At 42.0% G+C, this 16,430-nt stretch overlaps 1 protein-coding gene across 6 annotated transcripts in view; it reads right to left on the bottom strand.

Annotated features, from left to right (window-relative positions):
- The window catches only part of Plppr5 (phospholipid phosphatase related 5), a 279,779-nt gene that overhangs the window by 123,889 nt on the left and 139,460 nt on the right, over positions 1-16,430 (bottom strand). For 3 of the 6 annotated variants that reach the window (XM_063281942.1, XM_008761462.4, XM_039102433.2), the window contains exon 3: positions 4,881-5,069. In XM_063281942.1, coding sequence (XP_063138012.1) covers positions 4,881-5,069 — 189 coding nt within the window. Of the gene's footprint in view, positions 1-4,880; positions 5,788-16,430 lie in introns of those variants that run through there. The other 3 variants (XM_063281943.1, XM_039102432.2, NM_001107720.1) reach the window with 3 other exon arrangements.

Below are 16,430 nucleotides of genomic sequence, written 5' to 3'. Positions count from 1 at the left end.
TTATTGTCTGTTATCTTCTGACTCCACTGCACTTGGAATGAAGCTGCGGGCATATCTCTCAAATCCCGAGTCTCAGGGGCTAGTGCTAACCCTCCTAGGAATAGAGTTCTAAAACATTACCTGGATGTGTCCCAACCTTCAAACCAGCTCGCTCTGCCCTGGTGGCCACGCTGGTTAATGCCTCATTGTTTGTTTCAACTCTTGATTCTGAAATGGATAGTCTACGGTCATCTCTGTCACATCAACTATGGTGCACAGAAATCTAAAGATGGACAGACACATCTTGGTAGCCAGCAAGTCCAAATTTAGGAATCAAAGGCCATTCTAACCACCAGTTCTTTGAGCAAAAAGCAAGGTCGCCTATTATGTATATATCCATATGTAGTTGAAAATCTGCTTTAAGAAATGCTATATGGGCCAATCTATTTAACATCATTTTCAAAGCATCTATAAGTCATGTCATCTTTGTGAATGAAATCAAAGTTCTAGTGCTTTTCTTGAAAGCACTATTGAAATAATATCACATGATCCAGCCATGGAGGTTAAAATTATCTTTGGTACCTATTTTGGTAATAGAAAAACCCTAGATTTCCGTCTGTCTGTCCTGGTGGGTTCTGAAATACCACCCTTCAGACTATGCCTAATCTGCTGCTGATATACTAGGTGAAACTCCTAACTATGGCTTCAGCCTTTGTCTCCAACCATGTAACCCATTTCCCCTAACACGTGCCACTCTCATAAATAAGGTAGGCTGATAGTTGTTTGAAAAGGATGTTCTTTATTTTTTCGAATTCATGGGTTTGCCCACAGAAATGTTCCTGAAAAGTTTTCATTCCTCTATTAATTTCAACCCTTCCCTCAGGACACATCCCAAAGGGCTGGGACTGTGGCTCTGTAGCCCAGTACCTTCCTGGTACTCACACAAGTCTCCTGGTATCTGCACTGACAGGAATGAAATGAACAGAGCATTTCTCAAGTGCAGCCATTTTCATGAAGCCTTCCTTCACACCTCCAAAAGGAACTGATCCTGTCCTTCTCCATGCCACCAGAGGTCTAAAGGTACATCTGTCTTTTGTCTGTGTATATGAATTGATTTCCTTTCCTTTTTTTAGTGTCAGGGGCTAAATTGTCAGTGTTTTGTTAGTTTTTGTTTTGTGGATGCAGGGTCTTATTGTGTACCCAGGACTAATAACTCACCATGTAGTTCAGATTAACCTGACCTTGATAATCTTCCTGCCTTAGTCGCTGAGTGCTCCTACTACAGGTATACACCACCATGCCCATCCACACACATACATTTTCACAATTATCGTGATTGTTAGTGTGTTTTTAATTTCTCAAATTGCACCATAAGCTACTTAAATGAGTAACTCTAGCTTATGTCTGAAATTATCCTTAGAGTGGCTACTCTAACGGCCAAATATTTAGGAATTCAAGAAATGTTTCCCCGTTTTGTATTTTATTATAATAATGATGGGCTAAGAACATACCTATTTAGTCCCTGGGTTCAATCCTCAGCATCATAAAAATACAACATACATGTCAGTGACCTGTGAGAAAATGTCAATCATGGGCCATGAAGGGTATTTGTATATAAATGATTTAATGTGCAAAATTCTATGACTGGAAGAATTGAGAATGAATAGACAATTTGTTTAAGTGTTCAAGGTTTCCAATCCTAAAATTCAGCCAGGTGCAGTCATTTGCCTGGAATCTCAATACCAAGTATCACAAGTCTCAGGCTACTCACTGTACACAGAATGAGTCCACCTTACTGCTCATAAGTAAATAGGCAAATGAATAAATGTAATGCAATTGATAAGGCATAGGCCTTTAAACCTTTGGACAAATAAAAAGTAATCCACAGGTTGAAATATTGAAGAGACTAACTTTTTGAGACCACTTTCCACATTAGGAACACATATAAACATCTAAGTTACAAACAAGTAACTATGAACCATAACAGTCAGAGTACATTAAATGTGACACAAGGGAAAGGTTTGAAACACTTAATTGGAGTAATTATTCATGAGCAGATTGAATTTATGTATTATAACAGAAAACGTGTAAGCCTAGGAGTTTGGTAGACTATAGACTAAGGTGAAAATAATTAGGGCATTGGGGCTACATTTAAACTTAGGTCCTTGAACTCAGCTCCTGCTTCTCAAATTTTCATGAGAGGGGTAGAGAGATGACTGTGTGGTTGAGAGCATGACCTGATCTTCAAAAGAACCTAGATTCAATTCGTGGCCGCTCATAAATGTTCGTAACTCCAGTCCCAGGGATCCAATACTTTTTTCTTGTCTCTTTGGACACCAGACATACATACAGGCAAAAGGCCCATATAAAGAAAATAATAAAATAAAAACAAGATGTTTTATCAAACATCTTGGTGGATCTCAGAGATGATGCAAGCATTAGTGGACTCCCATGCTGGTGTGTGGTGAATACATTCAAGTATCCAAAAGTAAAGTCTTAACTCCCCTGTGGTCAGGTATTGATGGTGTTGCTGCTATTCTCCGAGAAGAGGGGATGCTATGCTTAAGGCCATGTTCTGGGGGAGAATGAAGAAACAGAACTGCCACTGCTGTTTCGGCTTATCATGTAGTCACAGAATGTATCATTCCTAGGATTAGAAATGAAACAAAGTCCAGTCACCCAAAACTGGGCACTTCCATCCCTTCACATTGAGTCTTAAATCCATTCGTGTCTGAGATCTAATGGTCAAAAGAAGAGAGCTAAGTTGGAGCCTCTCTTTCACACATTTCTGTGTTTTGTGTCTCTGAATGCCAACCCAGCAGCCAGCTCCCGTCTTTCAGGGATGTTATTTGGTAGTGGCAGGAAAATGACACTTGGCACTATTGCTCTGGATATATGAACACCAGATAGATCTACCTGTCATTTGATGATGTTCCCAATCATGCCATGTTTCCTCTACTGTAAGGAGAGATAAGATCTCTTGGAAGACTGTTACTTAAAAGCACATGACTACAACAGTTCAGCTCTACTCGGTGACTAGCTCCCTTCCCCCTCTTAGGTTCTCCCTAGGTCTCCTCTAACCGAGGAGTCACCAAACTCTTGGGCCAATGTACCCTCAACTCTAAACTGGCACCTGCCACCAAGGAAAATGGTCCAAGTGCTATCTCATTGAAGACACTGAATGGCCATTATGGAAGTAAAAGTCACAGACATTATTGATTGTGGTTGCAAATAAATCAATGACCCAGAAGCAATCGTCATTTTCCTTTAAAAAATAAGAAAAAAAAATAAATTCTCTGAGCTATTTAGTCTCCTAGAAAGCATGTGCCTGAAAGCTCAGAATCTGCAAAGTCAAAAAGTCCCCAGAAACTAGGCCAGCTTTTGCTCTGGCAACTTTTCAAACTGGGAGGGAGAAAACTGGAACTGGAAACTACATTGAGGGTTTCTGACACATTTTAGCAAACCCAGTGTCAAAAACAATAATAAAGTAAGGATTTCTAGACTAGGCATGCATCTCACTGGAGCCAAGGATGCAGTCATCTGTGTATGATAAACAGTTACTTTGAAACAAGCAAGAACTTGCTTTATTTGCACTATTCCAGTTTTGTGGTAAGAACTTTCCATTTTGAAATTTCTTACATCATGTCCCTGAAGAGGAGAGAAAAGACTTTTAAAAATGAACGCAGCAGATACACTCATTCACAATTAGGATTTCCAAGTTCAGCTATGGAAAATAAAAAGCTCAATTTCCCTTGCCTTCCCTTTCATTCTCTAACATCACTTCCTATTTCTTCTGTGGAGAGGGAGAAAGTGAGGGAAGAGGATGAAGCATCATGGGAAGGGAACCTCAGATATTTTGTCAATGTAAAGGAATCATAGTGAGGTTGGTCTCCAAAGAAACATCTCTCATCTGCTACAAAAATATCTTTGTATTGTGTTCATATATGTATACTGTGGTATAATTATTAGCTTAAAAGTTACATCCCTGTGTGCGACAGTATTCACTTACGTAGTCTCATCATGTCTCTGTCTTTGTCTCTCTCTGTGTGTCTGTCTCTGTCTCTGTCTGTCTCTGCCTCTGTCTCTCTCTCTGTCTCTCTCTCTCTCTCTCTACACACACACAGACACAGACACAGACACAGACACACACACACACACACACACACACACACACACACACACACACACACACACACACGGAAGGGAGAGACAGAGACAGAGAGAAACTTTAAATTCAACCAGGAAGAGAGAAGGATGAGCTAGAGTAGTCCGAGGACTTTAAATCTAAAGTGCTCTTGTGATGCAGGCTCCTCGCTCCTGCTTTTCAGCAAAGCCCTGTTGCTGTAATCTTCATTTACAGATGCCCAAAGACATTTTTAGATACTTGTGAGCAGATCTTCAGCTTAATGTCCCTGTCTCTTTTAACCGGAGGGGAGGGAAAAGAGGCAGCTAAAACAGGAGCGTGTGCCCCAGCCTCAACTGACAGGAGTCGCTTTCCCATCCCATCACCTGCCTCCTCTATCCCACCCCTAGCTGCTACCAAAATCCAGGACTAGGACAGGACCAGTTAGACAAGCCCACAGAATGGATAAAGTCTATTTGTCTTAGAGGCTCACCCCCTTCCTATCTCTGCCGCCCACCCAACACCTTCTGCAGGTCTATTCCCTGTCTTCGAGCCACCCAGCCCTGCAGGCTCAGCAGAGGGTGCAGGGGTGGTTTGGAGAGAGACAGGGGTGCTTTCTTCTCACCCACCCCCATTCTCGCCAGAAGAATGTCTTTTGGGGGAAGAGGGCTGCCACCAAGTTGGAGGAACTTAGGTGGTGAAAGCTGGTGTTCCCTGGTCCTCCTGGCGGAGCCTCAACCTGAAGAAGGCAAAAGAGGGTTAGCAGCCCGGGGCTTACCACGAGCACCGGGACGCCAGCGGCCAGCGAGTAGAGGAGCACCGGGGGCACCGCGCTGCTATCCTCTGGGCCCGGGTAGGGCTTGCGGTAGGCGCTGTCGTGGCAGAAGAATCCCTGCACGTTCACAGTGAACGTGTCGGTGTATTCGAAGTAGTAAGCCAGCATCACCGTCCCTGCCATGATCACCATCTGGAAATAAAGCATGCTGCTGATGAGCGCCGCGGGCAGCAGGGGCATGCACGCCTCCCGGCCAAGCCGAGCCAAGCGGGCGGCCGACGCGCCACAGGCCCCCTCCGGGTTCCGCCGAGGCACAGCCACCGGGGGCGCGGCAGCGGGGGCGGCGGCAGGCCGAGGTGGTGCGAGGCAGAGGCTGACAGCCGCCCAGGCAGAGGTGGAGGATGCGGCTGGGCTCCGGGATGCGCGGGCAGGATGCAGAGGAGGCGACTATCCCCGGACGAGTCCCATCTGCCCTGCTCGCCCCCTGCCCGCTGCAAGCGCCGCCTGCCCGGCCGCGGGGTCGCGCGCAAGGGCGGGGAGTCCCCAGCCCCGGCAGGAGAGCATCCGCGACACCGCGGCACTGGGGTCAAACCCTCGGGCCGGCCCGAGGCAAGCGGCGTCGGTGGCACCTCGTCCCCTCGGAGGGCGGGCGGATGCTGTGGAGCTGCAGCAGCTCCCCGGCGAGGGTAAAATTCCAAATCTGAAGGGGAGGGGAGGCAGCAGAGATGGAGCTTCTAGAAACTCCCTTTCGAGGCACCAGCTGGGCTGTTTCAGACCTCCCGCACAGCGCCTGGGAAGATGGTGCAGGGACACATCTTCAGAGCGCAAAGCCCACCGGAGCGCAAAGTGTCCGGGTGGCGCCGCCAAACTGCAGCCTCTGTCTGCGCTCACAGCACTACCCGGACTCTGTGACCCCCCCCCCCCCCCAGAGCTGGACAGCAGCCAGAGCAGTGTGGCTTCCAAGGCGATGGCAGAAATTATCTCAGAGGAGTTTAGATTCTGGGTGGCTTTGCCTCCTTTCCAGTTTCCCAAGGCTTTGTAAATAAACCAACAGATTCAAGGTTCCTAGCTTCAGAGACATCATCTTGGGCAAACCGGCTCTTTCCTGGTTGGTTCCACGTATAGCTTTTCTAATCTTCTCACTCTCCTCTGATTAGCTGCTTGGGAGATGAGGCATTGCAGATTCTTGGGACCCAGGGGTACCAGGCACCAGGGACAGGGAAAGAACTATGTGCTTCATCTTGCTAGTCAGAGAGTTCAGAGAATTGCAGGAATTCCACTGAGGTCAGGAGACCCACACAGACTCATAGTACAAGCATACAAAATGTAATCTCACGTAGGTATCCACGCATGTGCGTGTATATGTAAGTAGCTTGGGAGCTATCTGTATGCAGAGTTTGTCCTGCAATGACTCGTGAGCACTGCACACAAGCAGAATTTTCAAGTTACCCTGACCCTGCTCGCACCAACCAATCCACCAAGCAAGGGGAGAAAAAATAAAAAAAACAAACCTTAGGAGCTCTGCTCTTTTTGTTAGAATATGGAATTATTTACCAGATTTCTGCGGTATTCATACATTTTAATAGGTTATAATGTGATGGCTTTTGGAGGTGGGCCTTCATCATCAAGAAAATACAACATAAGCCAAAAACAACAACAGTTTTAATTAGGCAAATCACTGAATTTGAGGGTGGGATGGTAACACTGAATTTCTTGAATATTAAATAGCTGTGAGATGGACCACCATGTAATCACACATATCATTCAACAACTAATTATGTCAGAGCATGCTTGATAGATCGCTCTTAGTGATATGTGTGGCAGGCAGTTTTGGTCCGTGGTATGTGAGTGAGCTGCCATTGCGTGAAAATGTGGCCGCTCTGAAGATGCGGGATGTAAGACTTCATTCAGAAATTCATTCCAAGGCTGTAAAGAGGTATGAACTGCTCCTCTGGTTTCCTGATTTGGATACTCATTAACATTATCAACTTGGTAGATTTTCTTTTTTGTAAGCATGTTCACTGTTCAAGGTCTGGCCTTTGAAACATTTTATGGAAATGTGCATTCTGGTCAAAAAATTAAAAATATTTTGTGACCGCCCTAATGTGTACTGATTGCTTGTACTTCGAAGATAGCAAAGCCCTTGCTCTGTCTAACACTCTGTTGGCAGCGTGAAACATTGCAGGCATTGAGCAAATGTTTTTTTGGAAAAAATAGATAAATAAATAAAGAAGGAAGGAAGGAGGGAGGGAGGGAAGGAAGGAAGGAAGGAAGGAAGGAAGGAAGGAAGGAAGGAAGGAAGGAAGGAAGGAAGGTGTTCACTATCCTACCAAACACATAGAGTGGCTTTGCCTGTCTAATGGCTAACCTTTCAGAGGGGTGTGATTCCCAGTCTTTATGCCCATATCCTGCCATAGTCACAGAGACAGAGAGAGACTAGGGTAAGCAGCAGCTGTGGCCCTGCCTGGGCTGGGGGCGAGCTCTGCCAATGAACTGCACTAGACACCTCGGCAAGAAGCAAGACTCCTTTGGGCTTCAGTTTCGTCTCTAGTTATTAGAGCTCTCCCCACTACTCAGCCCAAATCCACTCAACGAGGTCAACTGAAGAGGTAAGTTCTCCACAGTCTGCTGCACCAACCATGCAATGGTGTTTAAGTTGTTCTTAATTTTTTTTCTAAAAGTAAATATACTTAATGTACCTAGTGTAACTCAGGTTAATCCAAATTTGTTACCAGTTACCTGGTGCTCTTTTCCTGGAGCCGTAATGGACCTGGGTTTCTCTAGAAGCTTGTACTGTGCACAGTAAGACGATGTGTTTATTTTTTTAATTTATTTAATACTTAATAATAATTCATTGGTTTCTGGGCAAACATCCCCCTCCCCTTCCTTATGGGTGTTCCCCTCCCAACCCTCCCCCCATTGATGTGTTTATTTTTATCTGCTTCTTTAGAGTCTCTCCTTCCCAGAACTAAAGATATTTTCACGTTCCAGTTTTTGGACACTCACGATTTGTCCATTTTACATGGCCAAAGAATGCTGTTGGTTGCTTCACAGTTAGCTAACCAGCTAAATGTTAAAATTCTAAGTTAGTTCTGAGTCTTTCCTTACATCATAAGGGTGCCAAGATAGCTGTCACTTTCCGGGGATGTTTTAGCAGACTGGATATCCATAACCTGGTTCCAGGTCATGTGTGTTAATCATCCCTGAGCTCTACTTCACCCTCCTACACCTGAGCTGCTCTGGGGATAAAGCGGACACATCTTCCTACCTCTGAGCAAATTCTGATAATAGTGAGAACATTTCAATGACCCTTTCCAAACAAGGTACTTATTTCAATGTTTTTTCCACCTTATTTCCTATTAAGTTGCTTTAGCAATCCTTTCCAAAAGTATGTCTTCTCAACTACAAAGAAGTTTTTGAAGTCCTGTCTTAATTTTTGTCTAGACTTGCTAGATTAAAAATAGCAATATTGATGTTTAATCTTTTGGAATCTGGACTTAATTTGTAATTTAATTTAATTCTTAATCACACCTTAATCTTGTCCTTGTGTCACAAACATATTGCAGTAATCAGCTTCTCCTTACAAAGTACCGTTCTATCCTTCAAACTCCTTCATATAATCTCACCCAGGGAGACTGTGCATGCCTTAACAAGCAGCTCTTACTCTATACCACATTTTGTCACAATAAACTTCTAAGACAAACCTCAGGTAACTGTTGATCAGTTAAAGTGTCGTCAAGCTAATAGCACATGATCTGCTAGGAAACAGAAAGAACACAGCAGCATGGGAAAGACGTGGCTCTTCCCCATGTGGTTCATGGTTATCCTTCTGCAGACTGAAGAAAGATGTCCCAAAAGCAAAGATCTAAAAGCTCTAGGCTGATACCAAGTACAGGAACAAACAGAATAGCCATGGGCAGGCAAACACTGAATACTTGTGAATGACTTGGCAAATGGAAAGGGAATGAATGTATTCTCCCCTTTGAACGAGGAAAACCCAATGTGCTCCCTGGAAAAAATACAGAATATCTAATCTCTGTTCCTTAAGATTGTTAACAACTAACTTCTCTGTTGCTGAAATAATAATATGGAAAGGGTTAGAACCAAATTAATCAAGAGATTTTATTTTTGAGGATCATGTGTAATTACAAATTTAATTTGCTGAAGAAGGGGGACTATGAAGGAGGAGAGGGCGAGATTGAGGATTGTGGGTATTCCAAAGAAGATATGAAGATACAGAATAATAAATGTTTATTTCCATATATCTCCAGTAACAAGCGAACCCAGATATTTTCCTGAGCTTTTGGCATCATGTGTAGAAAGAAAACCACAAAAACAAACAGAAAACTCAGGAAAGAACTTCACCTTCCATACATAGCAGGGACGGTGGCCTGTGAAGAAGGCAGAGGTGCCACAGGAGGCTAAGTAGGGAGCACTGTGAAAATAAAGTGCTCCCCCTTTAAACAACAAAAACCCGGATTTACATTGCTTGAGAGAGTGATATTTAAGGAGACTCAGGGCTGAAAAGCTAGATGGCTTCACACTAATGAAGATTCTTAAATATTAGCATATAAATTGATGGAAGCTCCCCAGAGACTAGAGTGAAAATAGAGTAAGAAATAGAGCCTGGCATAGCTGCCCTTCCAAGCAGCTGAATGAGTCAGATGAGTCAGACACCCTCACCCAACCAGTGGATAGAAGCCGGAGACCCCTGTGGTTGAATTAGAGAAAGGCTGGAAGAAGCTGAGGAAGGGGTGAGCCCTTAAGAAGAACAGCCGTCTCAACTAACCGCTGAAGTCTCTCAGACACCAACCAGGCAGCATACACCAGCTGGAAGAAGGCCCAGACACATATACAGCAGACGAAACTATAAGGGCCAGCATTTTGGATGTAAATAAAGAAACAAACAAATATTTCTTTTAAAAAGACGTGCTCTATAAACCCAAAACATGACATCATGAAAGACACATTGGAAAGGTCTAAGTATTTGGCATTACACCCTTGACTTCTCATGATTGACATCACTGAAGACTGCATCCTCACAGAAGGAGGTCCAGTACTTGGCAGGGAGATAGCTGCTTTGTCCAGACAAGATGCTAGAATGGTGATGGCCGTGTCTTCTTCGATGTTGCAGCTGCAGCTTGATCTTTATCTTGAAGGGCAGATGCTTCTGACTTGACAAGTAGTTGTTTCCAACTGAGGACACCAACCTATCTTTGAACCGCCTTACACTGTGACTGCATTATAATTATTAGATTTTTCTGCATTCCCAGTATCTCAAGTCTTTACTTTCAATATGGTTACCCAAAACAAACCATATACTTCTTTCCTGAAGCTACCATTTCCCCTGACAGTGCGTGTATGAAATTAATAGGCATGTCCAAAAGAGACAAATAAAATATGACTGCTGGGAAAGAATAGAAATAGTTAATATGGCCCAAACTGACTCCTTCCGTGTTGTAGATATTCAGATTCCTACATTGGCAAACGTTGACTGAGACATTCTGGACATATTCACTGTGTATCTTTGAAAATGACTGAGCTTCTCCAAGTCCATTTGCTCTTGTGTAAAATTCAGCTTACAAATCGTAACTGCACAGATGTTGAAAGGCTTATATTTACAAAATGCTTCATAAATATTAACGCCTTGGGAAATTCTGAATTAGAAAACACACACAATCAGTTGTACAGACTGCCTCATCTAAGTCAGCTCTAGGTGTTTTTCCATCTCTGATTTCAACTCACAATTATTCAGATTAACTCCAGATGCTCTGCTTCCCAGGCTTTAAGTGTTGGACTAGTTGCTCTATATTTTAAGTATTAAAATACACATTGTTATGTTAGGTATAAATCTATAGATCTATGATGCCAGGGGGACATTTCAAGGTATTCAGATTCCCTGAGAATAGCTTAAAACAGCTTGAAGAAAATGGACATAAGGATCTGACAATTTAAAGTGTCAACACTTTTGCCCAAGGATCAGGGATTTTGCCAATCTGTGTTGGTATCTTTTTTTCTATAAAGTCATGAGTACAGGGTCCTGCCTGTGTCATTTTAGTGTCACAGTTTCTACAGCTTCCAAAATTGTTGATGATCTTGCCTTCTTCACATAAATATAACGCAGAGCCAAGGTCATTCATGACAGTCAGAGGTTAGCACTACCGCCTTTATTCTTTACCATATCAGGTTAATCCAGCCTTGGTGATATCAGCAAAATCTTCATTGATCCATTTGGGGAAATGCCAGCCTAAAGCCCTTGATGAGCTGTCTGTGCTTCATGTTCCTTGAGAAATACCTGAAAGTCATTATGTGTGCTGTGATTAATGAGGACCACTCCAAACTGAATCACAGATCCTTAAATACTTGGAGAAACTTAGCAGTGAAATAAAAGATGTGGGTCAAATTGAGCTGGTGATATTTGCATGTCAATGCTCAAAAATAAAGATGTGAATGCTAACTGGCACTCCTTTGCTTGTCATTGTATGTGCTGGGAAAATGATTGACATAGAAGCAAAGCAGATGGTAGACATTCGAAATGATTCCTTCTTCCATCACTGAACCATATCGACTACCAGCATTTATTGCAATTTGGAATTATCCTGACTAGTTAAATCTCTGACTGGTCTATAACCAGACTCGGCACATTCTGGAGCCTCGTAGAGGGTGAGTAGCTTTAAACTAACATTTTGCACACCATATTTCAGAAGACAGGCAAACTATGAGTGGCCCTGTCATATCAGTTCAGTAAGCTGGAGGGAATTGGTAGGATTAATGGTCCTTGGGGAGAACTAATTTCTGGCTTTCTGGGAAGTAGTCAGCAGTAGGTATTATCATGGTTTTTGAAAGAAAAAAAGAAGACCCAAGGTATTTGAAGACAACTCCCTCCAGTTATTGGGTTTTGTTGTTTGTTAGTTTTTTAACAAATTATGCAGCATTTTAATTTTTTTAATTTTCTCTTAGTACAAGTCCTAACAAAATCAGTCTCCCAAGCTGGCAAGATGGCTCAGTGCATAAAGTCACTTGCTCACAAATCTGACATGAGTTCAATACCTGGAACCCACCTTAAAAAATGTGCTGACTGCAGTGCCACACCTTTGCAATTCCAGAATTTCTGTATCTAGATGGGAGGCAGTCCGGAGAACCCCCAGGAAGCCAGCCTGTTCAGGCATCCTGGGATGCAATGTGGCAGAAACAAGAGACCCTGCCTCAAAAATGCAAAGAAAAGAGAAAAACAATCTGGACACATCCTTACTGCCACATGCATACAGTCTCCCACTCTCCCATAGACACACAATACACACACAGACACACACATTACACACCGTATACATATATGCATGCATGTATACATACACACACCATGCATATATACATACCACATACCACACACACACACACACACACTGCACATACATAATACACATATACACATACCACATGCTTCCCTGCACATATACAACACACACACTCCATACATGCACACATGCACATGTACACACAAAAAAATAAATAAAAAAATAAGTAAGTAAAGACCTGTTATACCTCAAACCAGAATAGTCATAAACAGTAAGACCTGAGCTTCAAACTTGTCACACAGGCAAAGCATATTAGCAAAGCAAAAATGCATGGTTTGGTGAGGATTTTAAAGTAGAAACTTGTGGAAGTTTTCTACCAATAAAAGCTGAAGTTTCTCCAAGGTACCTTAGTTTATAAAGTTAATTAAGGTTTTATGATTCAGTGTTCTATTTTTATTGGATATCAATATGAGTCAAAAGACATATTAAAGAAAATCACCGAGTAAAAACAAAATAAATATTTTATTCTCATGCCCTGCATTGCATTGAAGATGCCATTCCACACTGAAACACTAACTGTAATGACGGTGGGGCCTGACAGTGAAATATAATTGGTAACTCTGATTTAATAATAAAGTGGAAACCAGAAAATCAAACAGAAACATTTGCTGTGATATATTTCTCTCACACGTTCTTCCTCCAACTTTCTCTTAAAAACTATTTTGTTTATAATGATACAGTATGTAAATATGTGTAAATATGTATATCCTTAAGGATAAACCTTTCAACTACTTAATATCTTCTGATTTACCAATTAAAGTATTAATATATTCTTTCCTTAACTAAAATGTATTTTGTTTATCATTGCAAATTCTTGAAGTAGGAGGAAGGTGAAATACTTTATTATTTACTCATGTGTGTGTGTGTGTTATGCATGCATTTGAGACAAGAGGTTAAGTACTTTGTTCTATCAGTCTCCACTTTGTCCCTTGAGGCAGGGTCTCTCGCTGAAACTGTAGATTTGCTGGTCAGTGAGCTCCTGGAATCTACTGGTCCCTATCTCCTAAAGCTCGGATTATAGGCATGCATAGCCACGACTGACTTTTTATAATGTTGAACCTGGGGATTTGAACTCAAGTCCTCATGTTTGTGTAACAATCACTCTTATTCACTAAACAATCTCCCCTGTCCCCCTTTAACTGTCCCCCAAGTTTCTAAGTAATACAGTAACCCACTCAAATTCAATGGGTATCTCAAAGTAGCAGAGTAGCCTGAGCTTTTGGATTCTCACTGAAATGGAACTCTAGAAAATCTATAAAATATAGAAAATATATAAATTCCATGGAAAGACTCTCCAAAACTAGTGATAACTTTCTCATCTTTGTATTCCCCGCGTGATGTTGATGCTGAGTAAAGTAGAGAGATCATGAAGGAAGCCTGTTTTTCCTAAACACAGAATCATTCTCAAAGACAGTAAGCAACAGAGATCTCCTAGTTGAATCCATCGACTTTAGCCTGGTCTAATATTTGAATCCATTTAAACTTACACGAAGAAGCCCAGTCTCAGGTATTTACCTGTGTGAGGTTAACTATCTATGGGGCAAAGAAGAGAAACTCACTTTTCCTGGTCCTCTCATCCATGTTACTTCAGTTATTTTTTTCTCACTGAGACATTACGGTTTGTCACAATCAATCAGCTTAATTATTTTAATAGAGTATGTATCTCTTAAACTGAAATCTATCCAAGTGACTGGATGAAACTAGATTCCAGGCAGGTTGCAAATCTAGGCTATCTGACTCTCGGACCATATGTTTTTCTTCTGCAGTACCCTGACGTTCATCAGATTCCGATCAAACGTTAAGTAAGGACAATGACACTTATGGCAAGGTTTTGTTTGCAGAATGAGCCTGTTAATCATATGGTTTGGGTCCAACGAGATAGATGAGTAGTCTAACCAAAGCTTCCTCAGAAGTGTGCTAGGAGATTCACATCTGGCTTGTTAAACCTCTAAGAAGCAAATGCCTGATTTTTGGCCCCACTGCAGTACATTAAGGATAGAATGAGCAGCGTCCCTGAGGCTGTCACTCACCAAGACCCTACTGAGTTTACAGCTTAAGCCTTCAGACTTTTAAACCCTGTCTGTCTGCAGCCTGATGCAGTGAAAGTAACAAAGGCAGGCACTCTGAAGGACACTGAACTTTTACCTTGGTGTTTGGTGGACCTGGGGACAAGATCATCGGCATAAAGCATAGACATTCCTCTACCCTGGTCATCACTGATAGTCTTAGTCATTGAGCCCAAAATGCAGGAGCCGAAGACACTTTGTTCAGGCTTCCAAAAACAAAACAAAACAAAAAACCACAGACTATGTAGCTTAATGATTGAAATCTCTTTCCTCACAATGATGAATATGGAAAGTTCAAGACCAAGGTGCTATAGGAAGTGGCTTCAGTGGAAACCTCTCACAGTGGCCTTTATATGACAGGACATGTGCATGTTTGTGTGTGTCCTCAAATGAGCATTCTTCTGAGCATATATATATATATATATATATATATATATATATATATATATATATATATGAGCACCATCTTTATCTGACTAGAGCCTCACATCTACTTCTTCATTCACCCTCAGTGGTCTCCCCAAAAGTCCTGTCTCTAAATACAATGTGTTGGGTCAGTATTTTAACATGATTTGAGGGGCAAGGGGAAACATTACAGTCCATAGCAGGACATTTCAGTCCTATTGACCTTCCAAACCAATTAATAAATCTATCAATAGATAGATGGAGCAAGTGATCTATTGATCTATCTATATCTCTCTGTTTACCTGGATATAGATATTTATAGATCATACAGATATTGATGAAGATAAACATTATCAAAATGAGCCACAGAGAAGCTCCATTTTTAGTGGTGAAAACAGCTGTTTCCTGGAAACTTAAAATGGCTCAACCTGTTCAAGGTCACCTCTGAGTTTCTTTTTTGCTGAAAGATCTAGTTGATGATCGCATGAATTATAACACTTGGGAATGATAAATTACAAATACTCATTTTATGATGCTTAAGCATCCCAATCCAATGGATAGATGGTTGAGCTCTTACAGTCAAGTTAGAGAACAAGTTAATTTTTACAACCTCACTGTAAATGTCAAGAAGCCTAAGTTGAATCAACGGAGTGTATTTTAACATCTCCTTGACAACACCAACTCACTAGAGCCACCTCAATATGATTTTCATAGTATAAACACTGGCATCTGAAGTGTGGTCTCTCTCCTCATGTACCTAGGAGCAAAACATAAATAAAATATGGAGTATTGGGGATAAGCAAACCTATATACTTTTTATCTTGCAGTCAGAAATTTAATTGCCTCTTCTTATTAATAGTGATAAGGAAACCACTGGCTACACTCAGAAATTGCAACAAATCAATTACTGGCAGGTAATGGAGTCTAGTGTGAGGGGAGATAAGGATGGTCAGAAGTGAGTAGTAGCTCAGGGCTTTCCTAATGCTGACTGAACCAGCCAAGCCTCCTTTGAATTCAGGTTATGCCTCCTTTTCTCTCTAGCTGGAGATGATTGCATGATGAAGACCACCAGGGAAATCATGCATTCCCCACACCTTCATCACATGGCATGGAGACCCAAGCTTTGCTCAGACAGTTTTTTAAAACTGCCCTACTGACCCACTGTCTAACATAATCTTGTGGTATAAAATGCACAAACTAGTGGTTTGCATTTTTTAAAAAAATCATATCCTTTAAGAATTTAAAATTCTATGCAAAGATCCATATCAGGTACAGTACAACAGATTATCTTCCATCTGCTAACAAAACTAACTATTTAAAAGATAAGTACTGTGCATTTCCACACTAAAGAAGGATATTCAGTAGGATAAGTTTTTTTTTATTTATTAACTTGAGTATTTCTTATATACATTTCGAGTGTTATTCCCTTTCCCGGTATCCGGGCAAACATCCCCCTCCCCCCTCCCCTTCCTTATGGCTGTTCCCCTCCCGACCCTCCCCCCATTGCCGCCCTCCCCCCACCAGTCTAGTTCACTGGGGGTTCAGTCTTAGCAGGACCCAGGGCTTCCCCTTCCACTGGTGCTCTTACTAGGATATTCATTGCTACCTATGAGGTCAGAGTCCAGGGTCAGTCCATGTATAGTCTTTAGGTAGTGGCTTGTTCCCTAGAAGCTCTGGTTGCTTAGCATTGTTGTACATATGGGGTCTCGAGCCCCTTCAAGATCTTC

This window comes from Rattus norvegicus, chromosome 2, assembly GCF_036323735.1.
Source record: "Rattus norvegicus strain BN/NHsdMcwi chromosome 2, GRCr8, whole genome shotgun sequence".
In the NCBI taxonomy this organism is placed as follows: Eukaryota; Metazoa; Chordata; class Mammalia; order Rodentia; family Muridae; genus Rattus; species Rattus norvegicus.
The sequence above is the reverse complement of the archived record's forward strand: the minus strand, read 5'-3'. Positions and strand labels throughout refer to the sequence as shown.